Below are 20,736 nucleotides of genomic sequence, written 5' to 3' on the forward strand. Positions count from 1 at the left end.
TTATTTCACCTTTATTTAACCAGGTAGTTGAGAATAAGTTCTCATTTACAACTGCGACCTGGCCAAGATAAAGCAAAGCAGTGCAACACAATCAACAACAGAGTTACACATGGAACAAACAAGCGTACAGTCAATAACACAATAGATTAAAAAAATAAATAAGTCTATATACAGTGTGTGCAAATGGCGTGAGGGGGTAAGGCAATAAATAGACCATAGTAGCAAGTAATTACAATTTAGCAAATTAACACTGGAGTGATAGATGTGCAGATGATGATGTGCAAGTAGAAATACTGGTGTGCAAAAGAGCAGAAAAGTACATCAAAACAATATTGGGATGAGGTAGGTAGATTGGATGGGCTATTTACAGATGGGCTATGTACAGCTGCAGCGATCGGTTAGCTGCTCGGATAGCTGATGTTTAAAGTTAGTGAGGGAAATATAAGTCTCCAGCTTCAGCGATTTTTGCAATTCGTTCCAGTCATTGGCAGCAGAGAACTGGAAGGAAAGGCAGCCAAAGGAGGTGTTGGCTTTGGGAATGACCAGTGAGATATACCTGCTGGAGCGCATGCTACGGGTGGGTGTTGTTATCGTGACCAGTGAGCTGAGATAAGGCGGAGCTTTACCTAGCAAAGACTTATAGATTACCTATAGCCAGTGGGTCTGGCGACGAATATGTAGCGAGGGCCAGCCGATTTAGAGCATACAGGTCGCAGTGGTGGGTGGTATATGGGGCTTTGGTGACAAAAACGGATGGCACTGTGATAGACTGCATCCAGTTTGCTGAGTAGAGTGTTGGAGGCTATTTTGTAAATGACATCGCCGAAGTCGAGGATCGGTAGGATGGTCAGTTTTACTAGGGTATGTTTGGCGGCGTGAGTGAAGGATGCTTTGTTGCGGAATAGAAAGCCAATTCTAGATTTAATTTTGGATTGGAGATGTTTAATATGAATCTGGAAGGAGAGTTTACAGTCTAGTCAGACACCTAGGTATTTTTAGTGTCCACATATTCTAAGTCAGAACCGTCCAGAGTAGTGATGCTAGTCGGCGGGCGGGTGCGGGCAGTGATCGGTTGAAGCTATTTTACTAGCGTTTAAGAGCAGTTGGAGGCCACGGAAGGAGTGTTGTATGGCATTGAAGCTCGTTTGGAGGTTTGTTAACACAGTGTCCAAAGGGCCAGATGTATACAGAATGGTGTCGTCTGCGTAGAGGTGGATCAGGGAATCACCCGCAGCAAGAGCGACATCTTTGATATATACAGAGAAAAGAGTCGGCCCGAGAATTGAACCCTGTGGTACCCCCATAGAGACTGCCAGAGGTCCGGACAACAGGCCCTCCGATTTGACACACTGAACTCTGTCTGAGAAGTAGTTGGTGAACCATGCGAGGCAGCCATTTGAGAAACCAAGGCTGTTGAGTCTGCCGATAATAATACAGTGATTGACAGAGTTGAAAGCCTTGGCCAGGTCGATGAAGACAGCTGCACAGTACAATATTTTATCGATGGCGGTTATGATATCGTTTAGTACCTTGAGCGTGGCTGAAGTGCACCCGTGACCGGATTGCACAGCGGAGAAGGTACGTGGGATTCGAAATGGTCAGTGATCTGTTTATTAACTTGGCTTTCGAAGACTTTAGAAAGGCAGGGCAGGATGGATATAGGTCTCTAACAGTGTGGGTCTAGAGTGTCACCCCCTTTGAAGAGGGGGATGACCGCGGCAGGTTTCCAATCTTTAGGGATCTCAGACGATACGAAAGAGAGGTTGAACAGATAGGGGTTGCAATAATTTCGGCAGATCATTTTAGAAAGAGAGGGTCCAGATTGTCTAGCCCAGCTGATTTGTACGGGTCCAGGTTTTGCAGCTCTTTCAGAACATCTGCTATCTGGATTTGTGTGAAGGAGAAGCTGGGGAGGCTTGGAGCTGTTGGCTTGGGTTGGGGTAGCCAGGAGGAAAGCATTGCCAGCCGTAGAGAAATGCTTGTTGAAATTCTCGATTATCGTGGATTTATCGGTGGTGACAGTGTTACCTAGCCTCAGTGCAGTGGGCAGCTGGGAGAAGGTGCTTTTGTTCTCCATGAACTTTACAGTGTCCCAGAACCTTTTTGAGTTAGAGCTACAGGATGCAAATTTATGTTTGAAACAGCTAGCCTTAGCTTTCCTAACTGCCTGTCTATATTTGTTCCTAACATCCCTGAACAGTTGCATATCGCGGGGACTATTCGATGCTATTGCAGTCCGCCACAGGAAGTTATTGTGCTGGTTGAGGGCAGACAGGTCTGGAGTGAACCAAGAGCTATATCTATTCCTAGTTCAACATGTTTTGAATGGAGCATGCTTATTTAAGATGGTGAGGAAGGCACTTTTAAAGAATAACCAGGCATCCTCTACTGACGGGATGAGGTCAATGTCATTCCAGGATACCCTGGCCAGGTCGATTAGAAAGGCCTGTTCGCTGAAGTGTTTTAGGGAGCGTTTGACAGTGATGAGGGGTGGTCGTTTAGATAGGACAGTGGTGTGGGGCCTGATCACCTCCATGAAAGCACTGTAACAAAGCGTTTTAAAACGTTGAGCAACGGAAAGTAAAAATTTTCATTTTATCAGACCAATCCAGGCACTCCCAGTTTCCATCTGCTTTCTTCCATTTTGTTGACTATTGAACACGACCCAGGCCCTTCCTCATTGCTGGACCCATCACAGCAGCTGAGCTTCTCCACCCAATCCCCCCATATAAATGGATGGTGATTTATCCAAGGTGCTGCTGCAAGAGGACTAATCAGTGCTAATCTGTTCTGGGCCAGATTAGCGCGTTGTTATCCTACATCTCTCATTTTCCTCTCTCTACAAAGGAGGCTCCTTCTGTGTTCCCTCTGTTTGAACACTTTTCAACCAGTGTGTCTTGATTATTGTTCTCGTCTCGTGGGGATCTGGTGCGAAGCCGTCGCCGACTAGCTCTTTCGTTTCTCACCTGAGTTGCTTTCCTGTTGCGCAGATGGACGCTCCCTCCTCATCCTCCTCTTTTCCTTGGGATTTAGTGTTCATGCTGTCATCATAATTTGTCTCCTATGCGTATTAGCATGAGTCTCAGGCACCGTGGACACTGACTCCTCCTCGTCCTCCTCTTAAAACGCTTTGGAGATTTTCATCTCTTTTTCTTTTCCGTGATCCTTTTTTCTTTCCTTTGGGGGGGGGGGGATAATCAAGGAGGGGGGTGAGGATGCTGAACCAGGGGGCCGTGATGCTCTTTACAGGGCTGTGTGGGGCACTGGTGGTGCTGGCGATCGCCTACTATACCTACTGGTAAGTCCTGTTGAGGGAGCAGTCGAGGATCGCGCCAGAACTTATAAGAACTTTATAGACATGACTGGTACGTTTGTTGACTCCAACTGCGTGAGGCTGTGGGCAACCACAAACTATCAATTAAAATCTATTCAACTGCCTGACTCTGGTTTTAGTAGACTGGGCTTGGTTGGTTGTTGACTTCTGTGGGTTTGTCTTATTTGTTCAGACGTGGCTCGGGAACTTCTGCTGCGTAACATCTTGGCCAAGTTTAGCCTGTTTTGGCCTTCGGAAGGACAATGGAGGCCAGGTTGTTTCTCCCTGTTAATCAGTTTAGCCCTGAGTGGCTATTGCTAATCTCTGCCACATCCCACATCCAATCAGGCCTTGTGTGTGTGTGTGTGTGTGTGTTTACCCTTGCATACTTGGTAGCCTGCTAAATGGCATTAACCTGGTACATAATCAATGGCAATTTACATCCTTTGCCTGCCATGTAGGCTAGGCCAGGGGTTGTAAATCTTTTCTGTTTCAAGACTCACTGAAACGCTTAAACAAATATATGGGGACCCACTACATCAGAAATCCCATTAAGACACTTATAAAAATGACATTTCACAATGTGTTAATGCCTACATACATACTATATGTGAGATGTTTGTAGTTGTATCTACTGAAATCTGCCTTCGGAAATGTTTGGGTAAATCATCAAATAACACGATGACTCCATCTGGTCTCAAACTAATAGACAAGCAGCCTATACAAGCACCATGCCCATAGAAAGCAAGAGATGCGTTGAGAGACAACTGAACATCCCCAAAATGTCTAGGCCTGTGTATAGACTTTAAAAAAACAAACACGTGTTCTATTTCTTCCACTCAATTTAGTTCAGTGATTAGAATAGTGTGTGTCGGGGGGAGACGAAAGCTGGACGTGGTCTCCCCCACCCTCCTTATACCTGGGAAAAATTGTAGCTGAACTTTTTTAACCTCTTTGTGTGCGTGTGTGTCACTCAGTTCGTTGGCCCAGTATTGACGGCCAGCCATTCGTCTGAGGGGATCAGGTGATGGCAGACATCCCCACCCCCCCCTCCCTCTCCCCATCCCCCCTCACCAGGCAGCGCTTTGGCAGGCAGGCTGAGGGAGCGTCTCCCTCTCCTTTTGTCTCTCTCTCCTTTTTGTTCTGTGTGGGGACAAGTTTCCCACTCTGCTAATGGACGGCCTTGTGAGATGTCATTAGTCTCTTAGGCAAGACTCCGAAGTTCACCCATGTTTACTGAGGAGCGCTGGTGTTTCTCGAGCTCTTTTTCCCACTATTTGTAATTCTCACTCTGTTCCTGTCTGTGGGCAAAGCGAAGGCTTCACACTTTGACAAAACTACTTGCTCTCTCTTCCAGAACAAGGTTAGTGGTATTTATGCTCATTTCCCAGGGGCTATTGGTGTGAATGGGATGTTATTTTACGAATATTGACATCGTTGGACGATGGAATTACTAGTCAAAGAAAAAATGTCTCCGTGTTAACTCAATCACCTGTTTGACTGTGAACTGATGCTCCTACTGTAGAGAAATAGATAGGCTATACCGGTAGTTAAAATGTTAAGCATGCATGCTATTATCTCCTTGCAGATGCCAGACGCACTGTATCAACTGTTCGTATTATAATTAAACTGTTTGCAGAGTTGATATTGCCGGCTACAGTTTTTACGTTTGACCGCCGTGGTTGTTTGGTGAAGGAAGCAGTCCAACGCATTGCAACCTGATGTCAATGTGGGGGAAAAGCTGAAGTTTGATAGCCTATACCAAAGATCAGTATCCGTAGAGAATGTCACCCGCCTTTGTGGATGTCTGCTTGATTCTTGAGTTTCGGGAAAAGGACGTTTTCTTTCCTTCAGCGCTATCTGCAGGAAACGACCTTCATTTAATGGGCCATTTAAAACATGAGACCTACACCACACCCTGTTATGCCTTGGCTGTATGGCATCTATCACAACTCCTCAGGACAGTGAAATTAGAACAGAACCTTGAACTATTGAGAAAGTGGATTGGGAAATCCTAGTCAGCCCACGGAGAAATATGCACACGTGTCACTGTGCTTGCTCAACAGTATAGCTTCCTTCCTCACAAGTCCTTACTGACCCTTGATCTCAGATCCTCTGCTTCTCAAACACAAGTGACCCGCGCTTGACTACGCTGTTGAAAAGATAGCAGTTCGAAAGTACAGGTGGAGACGTTTCAAGCTGGGGAATGAGGTTATGAATCCAACTCGATTACACTCACACCTCCTAAACTCACGCCACAGTGACCCCAGTCGTTGAGCAGAGTGCAGCTGTAGATCTGGGTCAATGCACCACGACTGCCCGTTTGACAGTGTCTTAGCCAACTATAGCTAGCATATAGCTAGCAGTTTGATAGCTTGAAATGTCTCCACCCACGTTAAGTAGTGAGGTTATGAATCCAACTCCGTTACACACGCACACACACACACACACAGGAGGGTGAGAGTTAGTGTGTTCAGAGGGACCAAGTCTATGTTCTCTCAGCCCTATGTTCCCTCAGTTCCCACAGCCCTATGTTCCCACAGCCCTATGTTCCCTCAGTTCCCACAGCCCTATGTTCCCTCAGTTCCCACAGCCCTATGTTCCCTCAGTTCCCACAGCCCTATGTTCCCTCAGTTCCCACAGCCCTATGTTCCCTCAGTTCCCACAGCCCTATGTTCCCTCAGTTCTCACAGCCCTATGTTCCCTCAGTTCTCACAGCCCTATGTTCCCTCAGTTCTCACAGCCCTATGTTCCCACAGCCACAGCCCTCTGTTCCCACAGCCACAGCCCTCTGTTCCCACAGCCACAGCCCTCTGTTCCCACAGCCCTCTGTTCCCACAGCCCTCTGTTCCCACAGCCCTATGTTCCCTCGGTTCCCACAGCCCTACGTTCCCTCGGTTCCCACAGCCCTATGTTCCCACCTATGTTCCCGCGGTTCCCACAGCCCTCGGTTCCCACAGCCCTATGTTCCCTCGGTTCCCACAGCCCTATGTTCCCTCGGTTCCCACAGCCCTCGGTTCCCACAGCCCTATGTTCCCTCGGTTCCCACAGCCCTATGTTCCCTCGGTTCCCACAGCCCTATGTTCCCTCGGTTCCCACAGCCCTCGGTTCCCACAGCCCTATGTTCCCTCAGCCCTATATTTGAGTAGATGCTGGTCAGATACATGTTGTTTTTTTATCTCAGAAAATGCCTTTTTGGGCTGCTGGAATATTGACAAAAGGTCAAGGTCATAGTGATTAAACAATTCAGTGGGTTCCAACAATAAGCATTGGTGCCAACATTGATTGAAATTGGTTCAGTGGGTACTGAGGTTACTCAAGTCCACGCTCTGTGGGTGGGACCTCCTGTGGAGTTGGTACAGCTGGCCTGTAGCACACACACACACACAGCCATTGATTTGACTCTTTCTAGGATGTGATTTGACAAAAACAGTGTGACTTTGACTTAATGCTCATTCTGTTATTAGGCCACTGTAGTTATCACTGTTTTAGGATGGGTTCGGTATAGCTTTGGAAAGTAGCCTATTTTATTATTGAGATTGGACATAGGAATTGGGGCACAGTAGGTGACATTTCTGTAGTGGATACAGTATTACTAATTCTGTAGTATTACTAATGATAGTAATATGTGGAAGGGAGTGGAGTGATGCAGGGCTGCTGTTTGAGGGTGTGTGTGGGGTCTAGATTTAGCAAAGAGGACACACCAGAATCCCAGAGAGGTTGAATGGGGCAAGTGTTGCCAATTTAGAGACTTTGTCTCTATATTTAGCGAGTTTTAAAACTGCTCCAGAGACTATTGTTAACCTAGCAACAAATGCAGCTACTTATCAGGCTGACTTGGAGAGTTTTGAAACCGCTCCAGAGACTGTTATTGTTCAGAGCCTAGCAACAAATGCAGCTACTTATCAGGCTGCCTTGGAGAGATTTGCCACCAAGGGGTTTTAATAGCATTTGGCGACTTTTCCCACTCAATTCTGGGATTATCTATCTGCAACAGAAGTCACAGCAACATCACACAAAGAGTTAACACTTTGTGACAACTGCTGATGTAAAAACGGCTATATAAAATATATTTGATTGATAGATTGACAGGCATAGAAGCAAGGGGAGAGGGTGCGAAAACGCTACTTTGGAGACAACAGCTGTGTTGCAGCAAGGCAAGTTTGTGCTGTGACTTTGAAAAAAAGTTGGTAATACACTGAATGGGGCTAGTTTAGGAGTTGGTGTGTGTGTGTGTGTGTGTGTGTGTGTGTGTGTGTGTGTGTGTGTGTGTGTGTGTGTGTGTGTGTGTGTGTGTGTGTGTGTGTGTGTGTGTGTGTGTGTGTGTGTGTGTGTGTGTGTGTGTGTGTGTGTGTGTGTGTGTGTGTGTGTGGCAGAAACTGACTGGTTGTCTGCTGAACTCCTCAGAATGAACCTGCTCTTTTCTTTTTTGTCACAGTTCTCTGTTTTATTCAATTGTATGTTTGCAGTCTTTTTTAAGAATTGTTTGCGGCCATTTTGGTGCAAGTTAGATTCTGTTTTGGGAAAGAGTTAAGATGTTTGTTTTTTTAAATAGATTTTATTTCACCTTTATTTAACCAGGTAGGCCAGTTGAGAACAAGTTCTCATTTGCAACTGTGACTTGGCCAAGATAAAGCAAAGCAGTTCGACACATACAACAACACAGAGTTACACATGGTATAAACAAACGTACAGTCAATAATACCGTAGGGAAAGTCTATATACAGTATGTGCAAATGAGGTAGGATAAGGGAGGTAAGGCAATAAATAGGCCATGGTGGTGAAGTAATTACAATATAGCAATTAAACACTGGAATGGTAGATGTGCAGAAGATGAATGTGCAAGTAGATACTGGGGTGTAAAGGAGCAAGATAAATACAGTATGGGGATGAGGTAGTTGGATGGGCTATGTACAGGTGCAGTGATCTGTGAGCTGCTCAGACAGCTGGTGCTTAAAGCTAGTGAGGGAGATATGAGTCTTCAGCTTCAGTGATTTTTGCAGTTCGTTCCAGTCATTGGCAGCAGAGAACTGGAAGGAAAGGCGGCCAAAGGAAGAATTGGCTTTGGGGGTGACCAGTGAGTATTACCTGCTGGAGCGCATGCTACGGGTGGGTGCTGCTATGGTGACCAGTGAGCTGAGATAAGGCGGGGCTTTACCTAGCAGAGACTTGTAGATGACCTGGAGCCAGTGGTTTGGCGACGAGTATGTTGAGTAGAGTGTTGGAGGCTATTTTGTAAATGACATCGCCGAAGTCGAGGATCGGTAGGATGGTCAGTTTTACGGGGGTATGTTTGGCAACATGAGTGAAGGATGCTTTGTTGTGAAATAGGAAGCCGATTCTAGATTTAATTTTGGATTAGAGTTTACAGTCTAACCAGACACCTAGGTATTTGTAGTTGTCCACATATTCAGAACCGTCCAGAGTAGTGATGCTGGACGGGCGGGCAGGTGCGGGCAGCGATTGGTTGAAGAGCATGCATTTAGTTTTACTTGCATTTAAGAGCAGTTGGAGGCCTCGGAAGGAGAGTTGTATGGCATTGAAACTCGTCTGGAATTAGTTAACACAGTGTCCAAAGAAAGGTCAGATGTATACAGAATGGTGTCGTCTGTGTAGAGGTGGATCAAAGAATCACCCGCAGCAAGAGCGATATCATTGATAGTTACAGAGAAAAGAGTCGGCCCGAGAATTGAACCCTGTGGCGGGGTGCCACAGGGTTCAATTCTCGGGCCGACTCTTTTCTAGAGACAGCCAGAGGTCCGGACAACAGGCCCTCCGATTTGACACATTGAACTCTATCAGAGAAGTAGTTGGTGAACCAGGCGAGGCAATCATTTGAGAAACCAAGGCTGTTGTGTCTGCCGATAAGAATGTGGTGATTGACAGAGTCAAAAGCCTTGGCCAGGTCGATTAATACGGCTGCACAGTAATGTCTCTTATCGATGGCTGTTAGGATATCGTTTAGGACCTTGAGCATGGCTGACTGTTAAACTGATTGTGACTAGTTTGTAATGATGTTCTTCTCTGTCCCACAGGTCTGTGGTATTGGCTGACGGACCGTGCAAACGGGGCTTGTGAAGGGAACCCACCGTGGTTAGTTGCACTGGAATTTCTGAACATTATCACCCTTCCATTATTAACCCAGCCTCATCGAAGGGGTCAGGAGTTTTCCCTGACCATGGGACCAGACTAAGAAAACTCTGGGTCCTCGTCATAGCCAATAAGGCTCAGACCTATTCCTGGTCAGATCAGATGGTCAGGGGAAACTCCTTTCCCTACTCATATTCATAAACATCCTCTTTTAAAGGGTAGGAAGCATGAGGTTTTTACTCACCGAAGTAACAACAGTGTGGTCAAATACTTAGTAACTTAATTGTAGTCATGATCATAGTTATGTTATTTTTTGTACATATTTATTAACTTCTTTTGGATATCTTCGGAACTACCCACAATGCACTATTTCTCAACGTCATATGGAGAACCGGTGCTACCTGGTGGTATTTTCCACAGGATTAAATGGAAATGCATTGTTTTTTTGTGGTGTTCTCCCCCAGGTCGGTAGTGTGTTGGTGGCCCTGCTAGCCCCTAGACAGCCCTGGCCATGGGGCTGATAGCGTACATCAAGAGCCTGTTCATCCTGCAGCTGCTCGTTGGCTTTGTGTTTGTGGTCAGCGGCCTCATCATCAACTTCATTCAGCTCTGCACCTGCGTCCTATGGCCCATCGACAGGCAGCTCTACAGAAAGATCAACACCCGCCTCTCCTACTCCCTCTGGAGCCGTGAGTCACACTCAGTCTTGGGTCGTGTATTTGTTTGTGTGTGTGTGTGAGAGGGGGGGCTTGGCTCAGAGCAGCACATTCTGTCTGTTGTCCCAAAACAAACAGTCTTAAATGCAGTGCAAACTCCACCCACATAGTGTACTGGTTTTGGTGTTCCCCTCTATCCCTCTCGTTGCTGTGTTGTGTGCATTCCTCTCTCATGCGGTCTGTGTGTGGGGCTGCCGTTGAACAATGGGCGCAATGGATTTTGGTCATTGTAGTTCATTACCACGTTTTCTGCACTGAACTAGGTTGAATATTTGTCTGTTGAAAACTACAACTCCCTACAGCATCCCACAGTTCGTTCTTGATTTGATGTCTCTTGTGCTTGATATGATTTCTCTCTAGAGAAACAGGCATTGTGCTCACAAAAAAAATATCTAAATGGAATTCAAGTAATTGAACCAACTTCAGTCAATTTGTTGTTTAATAATCAAACATAAAAATTATTTGGTTAATCGTTGATGGTGTGTTTAATAATTATGAACATGCTAAGGATTGACTGGTTGATGCGCAGATAGTACTCTGTGGCTCGAGTGTGAACGCTGCAGCATTTATTTATTTTTACCTTTACTTAACTAGGCAAGTCAGTTAAGAACAAATTCTTATTTTCAATGACAGCCTACCGGTGAACATTCTGCCTTGTTCAGGGGCAGAATGACAGATTTTTAAAAACTCGGGGATTCGACCTTGCAACCTTTTGGTTACTAGTCCAACGCTCTAACCTGTGTGTGTGTGTGTGTGAGAGAAGCCTGTATCACGGGAATCTGGTTCACTTCAGCCTACTTATTGGTTACACCCACAGGGTGTTATTTTCATTAGGAAGAACATGGCTTGTTTCCTAGCATAAACATACACTGTTGGTGTGAACTGAGTTTACACTGATGTGATTTTTACAGGTTCAATGTTTTGTGCCGGGAATTGACACTGGTGTAATGTAATTCGTTGCGACTGGTTACATTCTGACCACACCGCTCCCATCGCGTGCGCGAACGTGGCAAAATACATTTACACATGTTATTCAATCATTGCACCCACGTCTGCGTAGCCAGGCGCCAAAATAGAACTTGGTTCTATTTGTGACGCTTGATGCGCTGCAAGTCCCGCCTCTCCCATCTCCTCCTTGGTTTTTAGGAGCATATACCCACGTGGGTGATTGAAAGACGAACTGAGGTCCACAATCCAGAGCAGTTGGTGGTGGTAATGCACCTTAAAGTTGGTTGCCAACCTCCTTATAAAGTCCAGAGAAGACGGTTTACCGTTTTATCTGTGGATTATTTGTCAGAGTAGAGGACCTTGTGCATTTCAGGTTAAATAACAACCCAATGTTTATATCCCAGGACAAATTAGCTAGCAACAGCAAGCTAGCTAGCTAAATTGTCATAAATATTTGCTTATCGACCTGTCCCCAAATTAATATAGTTGGTTTTGATATTTCAACCTGCGTGACCTGATCGCGTCTGGTGTGGGGGGACAAAATTGACTGCAGTTTGATGTGACTGGGTGGTTCATTGTGACGGAGTTTACAATGGTTCGTTGTCTTAACTCTCTGCTGGCCCTCTCTGTCCTGTAGAGCTGGTGATGCTGCTGGAGTGGTGGTCGGGTACAGAATGCACCATATTCGCAGACCAGGCCACGGTGGACAAATTTGGCAAGGAGCACGTCATCATCATCCTCAACCACAACTACGAGATCGACTTCCTCTGCGGCTGGACCATGTGTGAACGCTACGGCGTGCTTGGAGTGAGTACGCGTGTGTGTGTGTGAGAGAGGGGGATTGAGTTTAGCCGCCTGTATCTACTGTTTATGAAAATAAAATGTTTTGTAGGTTGGCTGAACGAAGTCGTTTTGTCTTGTCTTCTCAGGCTTCAAAGGTCTTGGCCAAGTACGAACTGCTGAAGGTGCCTCTGATTGGTTGGACCTGGTACTTCCTGGAGATTGTCTTCTGTAAGAGGAAGTGGGAGGAGGACAGAGACACCGTGTTCAAAGGCCTGACCCAGCTAAAGGATTACCCTGAGTTTATGTGGGTGAGTAGGACGACAAACCGACAACACAATGACGTTTGCCCCTCTCCCTCTGACCGTCAGCGCGTCTCTGAATGGAGTTGTACCCTAGGGCGTGTTCATTAGGCATCAAACAGATGAAAAACGCATATTTCTGTTTACCATTTTTTTACATTTACATTTTATCCAGAGCGACTTACAGTAGAGTGCATACATTTTTATTACATTTTTACATACTGAGACAAGGATATCCCTACCGGCCAAACCCTCCCTACCGGCCAAACCCTCCCTAACCCGGACGACGCTATGCCAATTGTGCGTCGCCCCACGGATCTCCCGGTTGCGGCCGGCTGCGACAGAGCCTGGGCGCGAACCCAGCCCAGCCTGGGCGCGAACCCAGAGACTCTGGTGGCGCAGCTAGCACTGCGATGCAGTGCCCTAGACCACTGCGCCACCCGGGAGATGACGTTGCGTAATGTTTTCCGCTGAGTGCCCAAATTAACACGCCCCAGAATTGTTGGTGGGTACGTGCACACAATCTAAGCCAGTAATCTGACAAACTCTCATGGGGGGAAATGCAAGGGCGAGAGGTTCTGAGAGGAGGAACCAAAGAAATACAACTGAGATTCTGTGTGTGTTGTTTGTGCATGTGTACGTGTTACTGTGGACAGTGTTGCCAGAAAGGCAGGGTGTGTCTGAGGTAGTTCACCTCTGGTGGCGTTCCTACCTTCTGTAGTTTCCAGTGGGACAAACGGGGATTACAAGGTCAACGAGCTTTAGTGTGTTAAGTGTTTGCCCCTCCAAAGACATCAACAGGGTCACCTCCAAAGACATCAACAGGGTCACCTCCAAAGACCGCAACAGTGTGTGTGTTTGTTGACTTGTCTCTCTCTCTCTTCAGTTCCTCTTGTACTGTGAAGGCACCCGTTTCACACCAAAGAAGCATGAGATCAGTATGGAGATAGCAGAGAGTAAAGGTCTACCGAAACTCAAATACCATCTACTGCCCAGAACCAAAGGCTTCACCACAACACTGAGCTGTCTCAAAGGCACAGGTGGGACACACACACACGCACAAGCACGTGCACACACACATTTGCAGCATCACACTCATGGTCGCACTCCTCCCTTTCTCAGTATCTGCTGTGTACGACGTGACACTGAATTTCCGAGACAAGAAGGTCCCAACGCTGCTGGGAATCGTCAGTGGAAAGAAGTACATGGCGGATATGAATATCAAGTAGGTGGCGCCTATCCCTCTCCCACAAACAAAGGCAGTGACTTGCTGCCCTTTAGTAGCGTTGTACTGAACTGACAGTTCCTCTCCTTCCTGTATAGGCGGTACCCAGTGGAGGAAATCCCAGAGGACGAGAAGGAGTGTGCAACCTGGCTTCACAAGCTCTACCAGCGGAAGGTGCCGGGAACTCAGCTTTCCCTCCCATTTATTTACCCTTTCTAGCCATAAGTCAATGACTCTCTCCACTAATATAATATTGACGACATTCTCTCTTTCTTCCCTTCTCTTTCTGTAGGATGCACTGCAGGAGCACTACGAGAAGGAGGGCAGTTTCCCCGGTCCCACCATCAAGCCCCCCCGTCGGCTGTGGACGCTGCTCAACTTCCTCTTCTGGGCCACCCTGCTTCTCACCCCTCTCCTCAACTTCGCCTGTGGGGTGTTTGTCAGCGGTTCTCCCCTCCTCATCGCCGGCTTCCTGATCTTCTGCATCATCGGTGCGGATGCCACCCATTTAGCCTGCGCTAAGCCTACTGCTTTTTCCAAGTTCTTCTGTTGTTAGGACCTTCCTGTACTATATAATCTCATTTTGACTCATTATTGGCTCGTTTCCCGAACACAGAATAAGCCTAGTCCTAGACTAAAAAGCTATTTCAATAGAGATTCCCCATTAAATATGCGTTTTAGTCCAGGACTAGGGCTCCCGAGTGGCGCAGTGGTCTAAGGCACTGCATCTCAGTGCAAGAGGCGCCACTACAGTCCCTGGTTCGAATCCAGGCTGTATCACATCCGGCCGTGATTGGGAGTCCCATTAGGGCGGCGCTCAATTGGCACAGCATCGTCCGGGTTTTGCCCGGGGTAGGCTATCATTGTAAATAAGAATTTGTTCTTAACTGACTTGCCTAGTTAAATAAATACACATTTATCTGCTCTAAATGTATAGTGTAAATAAAGCATGGCTCTAGACTACCCTTTTCTGCTGCTTTTTCAGTTGATGGCACAAGATTTGGTTGCACCAATTTTTTCACCACTGAGCGCCAATTAATGACTTGACCAGTGGTTTTGCATTCCACACAGAACCAGGCTGATGATGAATAGTCATCTTTTATGTAAGCGCCCCTGCGGAAATCAAATGAGCATAAAAAAATCCCCATCAAATTCTGTCTGTCTGTTTAAGATGGAGTTATCTGTTGTATTGTCGGAATGGTTTGAGGTACAAACTAATATGACCCCTCTATGGAAAGATAAGACTCTCACGAACACATACAGGATTCCCACAAGCCTCACAAGACTCTGAAGGTAGACAGACCAAGTCTGAAGGTAGACAGACCGATACGATATTTAAAAAAATGAATGGAAATATATATGGAAGTACTTTAGTGAAAAAAACTAAGGGGTTAAATACAGGTAAAAATAATAATAATTTATATATATATATCTCTTAGATATAGGACAGACACTTCAAAACAAACCTTTTGATTATCTATTGTGCTATGTATGAATGTTATTCAATATGTTAATAAGGGCTAATAGCAGTAAGACCAAATTAAATGTTTAATCAAAAAATACAGTATTTTTTTTATACTTAGAGGTCCTAAAATTCTAAATCAAATAGCTAACCCCCCTGGGCCCTTTGACCTGAGGGGGTTTTAACTTGACTATCATATTCACATTGATTAGTTCGATTTTTTTTCTCAACAAACAATCTCAAAAAAGGTGCTATTGTATGGGGTCAATTTCACGCCATATGTATTGAATTTAAAATGATTTTTTTTTAAAATTAAAGTTGAGGATGTAAACATATTTTCGAGGGCGGGTGAAATAATGGACGTTGAAATCAAAAACCCAACAATTGAAAGCAAAATGTATAGAATTGTAAACAAAAATAAGACATCAAAAGCAAAACCCAAATACTTGTAAGCAAATCATTTTAAAGCGAGAGCCAAACTCTATGACAAATGATTTGAACAAATATTTGAAAATGAATGCAATAATCGTTTTTCGGTTAAACTTTCCCAGAAACCAATACTATTGAATAGATTTTGCCTACGCTCTTGCCTGCATGTACTACCTTTTGGTTGCGCTCCTCGTATCTTTGCTTTCAATGTCTGTTTCTTTTGCTTTTACTGCCAGTCTTTTCGATTGCGAGTTTTGTCATTATTTTTCCATGAAGGGCGGGGTTTAGAGGGAGGTGTAGACAATTAGTCTCCATTGGTCCGCTAGTTTTGGAGTGACGGTTCGTCTTAACCCAATCAATGAACAAGATAGACAGGCTTTTTTTCTATTGCCTACTTAAGTAGATGGTCTGACGTCAGTACTTAAATTCTCAGTCACAGGTCAATAATGTACGGATATTAGAAGCATGTCTACCAATACATTTAATGACAAACCATCTAACTACTTAGGTAAACATATGAATTGCCTGTCGCACAGCGTTCGGTGCAGGTGTTGGAAACTGGTTCGCCATACACCTGCGCCGAACGTTGTGCACTGGTAATTTTTGGAATTCAATACATATGGCGTGCAATTGACCCCATACTATTTTTAGCGATTTTGAACAGTCACTCTACAGTTGTAGGGCCCTATAAAAAATCTGTTTCTCTTTTCGTAAATTCCGTTTTCCTGATTCTATCTTTGCAGTCAACATTTTAATCGGGGAAGTTTTTTGGGAAAGACTTCAGAAATGTTCATTCAAACAGCGTATGATGACTGAATGAGTGTTTTGGTTGCAGTGTTGAGCCCTGTATAGTATGTACATGTGATTGCCTACTCCTGTATCTGCACTTTGTTCATTTGTATTATACCTCAGTTTTTGTCCTCTGCTTTCTTTCTACTGTTATTGACTAATCTCTCTGTCTCCTCTCTCCACAGCCTCCATAGCAGTGCGCCGCCTGATCAGTGTATCTGAGGTGAACAAAACCGGCTCTACTTACGGCAAAATGGAGGGCAAGAAGGAGAACTAGAACTCTTTGTGGCAGTCACGTTACGGTCCCTCTACTGTCAATACTCGGGGTCTGAGCGGTCGTTGCGGTCCCCGCACAGATACACCCTGTGCAGCCACCCTCCTGCAAAAATATGTTAAAACACAGCAGGAAGGTGGGGGGGGGATATAACTGAATAGACTTTTTAGACGTAAGTTAAAATATTGATTATGATGATTGTGACTCAGAACAAAATTTGAAATGGAATTGTTGCAGTTGACTCTCAGTGAATGCATCCCTCCGATGAGAGGGGGGTGACAGACAGCAGGACTGAATGGTAGATACCAGGGGGTGTATCTCTTTAACACCCAACGCTCCCTGCACCGCAGCTCGAGGTCCCCCATCGGTGTCGGTCTCCTCTGCACAGCCTTGTGGTTTCACCTCATCCACATGCTGCAGAATTTTCATGTTTCAGCAGTACCACTTCCTCCAACACGCACCCCACTTCCTGCCACAGTAGCCCACCCTAAATAAGTTCTCTCCACCTATCAAAGATCCTAATTTTCTGCTTCAGTATCTCTGACTGGGCCAGCCCAATACCAGTCAGATGTCCCTCTGTAGTTTCAGCAAGGGGCTCTACTGTCTGGAGAAGACAGATTCCCAGCATGCTTTAGCTCCCCACCCTTACCCCCATGAAGGTTGGGTGTGGAGGTGAAGGAATCTTAACGCCTCTGAGCACATCCTGTTATTTGTTTGTCCTTCTCCTCATGAAATTTGTGCTGAATTCTGACAAACGAGATTGAGCATGCTGCTACTCCTGCTGTCCTTCCCAGAAAAGCACAGACGTGGCGGCCAATCTCGCACCAATGAAATGCAGTATTTAACGTTAATATAAAGCCAGGTTTGGCCCTGAGTTGATTTCTGAATTGCTTGTAGATCCCAGAAATACTGATTGTTATAAACAAATAAAACATTTACCGTTTGGTTGCCAATGAATATACAAAAGTGATTGAATGATGGGATTTCATTTCTTTCCCTACAGTACTCTGGCGAGAATTGTTCAAAGGGTTTTGATGAGTGCTTTTCGCCAATGGTGGATCAACATCTAATTAACACAAATGAATTGTAAAATAGTTAGGCCTACCATCCCACCACACCCTGGTCCCCTGTCTATTTGACCCCTTAGTGTATGCAATATAATATCCGTAACCACAGTTTGAATGCCTTTAGGCCCAATATAAGGTGACACAAAGCTAGTATAGGAGTCGTCCAGTGACCAAGAGCTGAGGACTCGTCTGAGGATGACATCATCACTAACACTGGCTGTCCCTGCCATCCAACTCGGCTGCCAGCAGAATAGATTTATGCTTTGACCAAGAGCAGGTGAAGTGCCCCACAGGCCATTTGCGGAGTGGATTTGTCATATCCTTAATTGGATTTTCCAGCATTTTATAAGCATAATACTTAATGCATGGCCAGTTATTGTCATTCTAAAATGCTATGCCTCTCCCACCCCTGAAGTTAGCCCAATAACATATTAAAAAGTAGGACTACATGACCAATATTATCAGATAGGTGTTATTTAAGTAATAAGACTGATCACCTACAGTGTATAAAACTGATGAAGCATAGTGGCTATATATAGATGGCTGAAGCATGGGGTTAACCATCTGCATTAATACCCCACTGGTCTAATAATATCAGACTAGATCATCTTTTTGCTAGTTAGGCAGGTATTGATGAGCCCAGTGTGGGGCAGTTGGACAGTGGAGGAAGCAAAGCTGTTAGCAGCACACAGGTGCTGATACTACTGCTTCATCTGCTGTTGCTGCTGCTCCTACTGCTATTGCTGCTGCTCCTACTGCTATTGCTGCTATTGCTGCTGTTTCTACTGCTATTGCTGCTATTGCTGCTGTTTCTACTGCTATTGCTGCTGTTGCTGCTGCTTCTACTGCTATTGCTGCTATTGCTGCTGCTCCTACTGCTATTGCTGCTATTGCTGCTGTTTCTACTGCTATTGCTGCTGTTGCTGCTGCTTCTACTGCTATTGCTGCTGCTCCTACTGCTATTGCTGCTATTGCTGCTGCTCCTACTGCTATTGCTGCTATTGCTGCTGCTCCTACTGCTATTGCTGCTGCTTCTACTGCTATTGCTGCTATTGCTGCTGCTTCTACTGCTATTGCTGCTGTTGCTGCTGCTTCTACTGCTATTGCTGCTGCTCCTACTGCTATTGCTGCTGTTGCTGCTGCTCCTACTGCTATTGCTGCTATTGCTGCTGCTCCTACTGCTATTGCTGCTGCTTCTACTGCTGTTGCTGCTGCTCCTGCTGCTATTGCTGCTATTGCTGCTGCTCCTACTGCTATTGCTGCTATTGCTGCTGCTTCTACTGCTATTTCTGCTGTTGCTGCTGCTCCTACTGCTATTGCTGCTGCTCCTACTGCTATTGCTGCTGCTTCTACTGCTATTGCTGCTATTGCTGCTGCTTCTACTGCTATTGCTGCTATTGCTGCTGCTTCTACTGCTATTGCTGCTATTGCTGCTGCTGCTCCTACTGCTATTGCTGCTGTTGCTGCTGCTTCATCTGTTGCTGCTGCTCCTACTGCTATTGTTGCTGCTGCTCCTACTGCTATTGCTGCTGTTGCTGCTACTCCTACTGCTATTGCTGCTGTTGCTGCTGCTCCTACTGCTATTGCTGCTGTTGCTGCTGCTTCGTCTGTTGTTGCTGCTGCTCCTGCTGCTGCTTGGTTCTTCAGCAGAGTCAAAAGAACCAACATATCCAACCGATGGAGCTGCTGGTCCATGATCAGCCACAGCAGGCTAAACAGAAGCCCAGGGTGAAGTTGGGCTCTGGCTTGGGCATGGGAAGCCACATGGGTACGCTGGGTGGTGGGCAATGGTATTTGCCTCTGGGTCCGTTGATCATGCCAGAGTGGTTGGTGGAAAGGGGCTCTATGTGTTACGTGGATAATCCGGGAACCAGGTGACAGAGGTTTGGTGCCAGGTAGGACTTGCTAGGCACGGGCACCAGATGGCAGATGGGTTCCATGCCAACGCTGCTTCCCGAAGGCCTCTCACCACTTCTTCCAATTCTGACAGCCTGGGGCAATGTCTAAACAGTGTGTTCTGATTAGCTCAGAGTACTAGAGCATGGTGTTAACAACACTACAACTGTTGCCTAACTCTAGTTTTCAGAGGGTAATGTTTGACAAGGGTCTCTAAGTAAATCAAATGATTAAAAGGCAAATTAACCACTGGCATGTATGTTTGTGAATTGTGAGTTTTCTACTGTACTCCATTAATGTTGGACGTGCCACTACAAAACTATACTACACAATAGCATCCCTAGATCATGTGTGGTACTTACTATAGAATGTTGTAGAACAGCCTTTCTCAAAGTATGGGTCGCGTACCTGTTAATGGTGGGTCGCGACAGAGTAAATGTATAATTATTTAATGAATTACTAGAATTGATTTGGCCAAGTGCAACTGCGGTCTCTGTTCAGTCCGCTCTCTGCTTAGCAGCGGTCTCTGTTCAGTTTGCTCTCTGCTTAGCAGCGGTCTCTGTTCAGTGCTCTCTCTGCTTAGCAGCGGTCTCTGTTCAGTGCGCTCTCTGCTTAGCAGCGGTCTCTGTTCAGTGCGCTCTCTGCTTAGCAGCGGTCTCTGTTCAGTGCTCTCTCTGCTTAGCAGCGGTCTCTGCTCAGTGCTCTCTCTGCTTAGCAGCGGTCTCTGTTCAGTGCTCTCTCTGCTTAGCAGCGGTCTCTGTTCAGTGCTCTCTCTGCTTAGCAGCGGTCTCTGCTCAGTGCTCTCTCTGCTTAGCAGCGGTCTCTGTTCAGTGCGCTCTCTGCTTAGCAGCGGTCTCTGTTCAGTGCTCTCTCTGCTTAGCAGCGGTCTCTGTTCAGTGCGCTCTCTGCTTAGCAGCGCTCTCTGTTCAGTGCGCTCTCTGCTTAGCAGCGCTCTCTGTTCAGTGCGCTCTCTGCTTAGCAGCGGTCTCTGTTCAGTGCTCTCTCTGCTTAGCAGCGCTCTCTGTTCAGTGCGCTCTCTGCTTAGCAGCGGTCTCTGTTCAGTGCTCTCTCTGCTTAGCAGCGCTCTCTGTTCAGTGCGCTCTCTGCTTAGCAGCGGTCTCTGTTCAGTGCTCTCTCTGCTTAGCAACGGTCTCTGTTCAGTGCTCTCTCTGCTTAGCAGCGGTCTGTTCAGTGCTCTCTCTGCTTAGCAGCGGTCTCTGTTCAGTGCGCTCTCTGCTTAGCAACGGTCTCTGTTCAGTGCTCTCTCTGCTTAGCAGCGGTCTCTGTTCAGTGCGCTCTCTGCTTAGCAACGGTCTCTGTTCAGTGCTCTCTCTGCTTAGCAGCGGTCTCTGTTCAGTGCGCTCTCTGCTTAGCAGCGGTCTCTGTTCAGTGCGCTCTCTGCTTAGCAGCGGTCTCTGTTCAGTGCGCTCTCTGCTTAGCAGCGG

General features: G+C 46.1%; 1 protein-coding gene across 2 annotated transcripts in view; it reads left to right on the forward strand.

Moving 5' to 3' along the window:
• agpat3 (1-acylglycerol-3-phosphate O-acyltransferase 3) overlaps window positions 1-17,285 on the forward strand; it is a 30,615-nt gene extending 13,330 nt beyond the window's left edge. Inside the window, exons 1-10 of one of the 2 annotated variants that reach the window (XM_071387808.1) lie at window positions 4,368-4,676; window positions 9,349-9,406; window positions 9,868-10,092; window positions 11,705-11,874; window positions 11,997-12,158; window positions 13,036-13,189; window positions 13,272-13,374; window positions 13,473-13,548; window positions 13,667-13,865; window positions 16,240-17,285. In XM_071387808.1, coding sequence (XP_071243909.1) covers window positions 9,915-10,092; window positions 11,705-11,874; window positions 11,997-12,158; window positions 13,036-13,189; window positions 13,272-13,374; window positions 13,473-13,548; window positions 13,667-13,865; window positions 16,240-16,331 — 1,134 coding nt within the window. In that variant the 5' untranslated portion in view covers window positions 4,368-4,676; window positions 9,349-9,406; window positions 9,868-9,914 and the 3' untranslated portion in view covers window positions 16,332-17,285. Of the gene's footprint in view, window positions 1-4,367; window positions 4,677-9,348; window positions 9,407-9,867; window positions 10,093-11,704; window positions 11,875-11,996; window positions 12,159-13,035; window positions 13,190-13,271; window positions 13,375-13,472; window positions 13,549-13,666; window positions 13,866-16,239 lie in introns of those variants that run through there. The other variant, XM_071387809.1, reaches the window with a different exon arrangement.
• The last annotated feature ends 3,451 nt before the right edge of the window (window positions 17,286-20,736 follow it).

Source organism: Salvelinus alpinus, chromosome 38 (genome assembly GCF_045679555.1).
Source record: "Salvelinus alpinus chromosome 38, SLU_Salpinus.1, whole genome shotgun sequence".
NCBI lineage: Eukaryota > Metazoa > Chordata > Actinopteri > Salmoniformes > Salmonidae > Salvelinus > Salvelinus alpinus.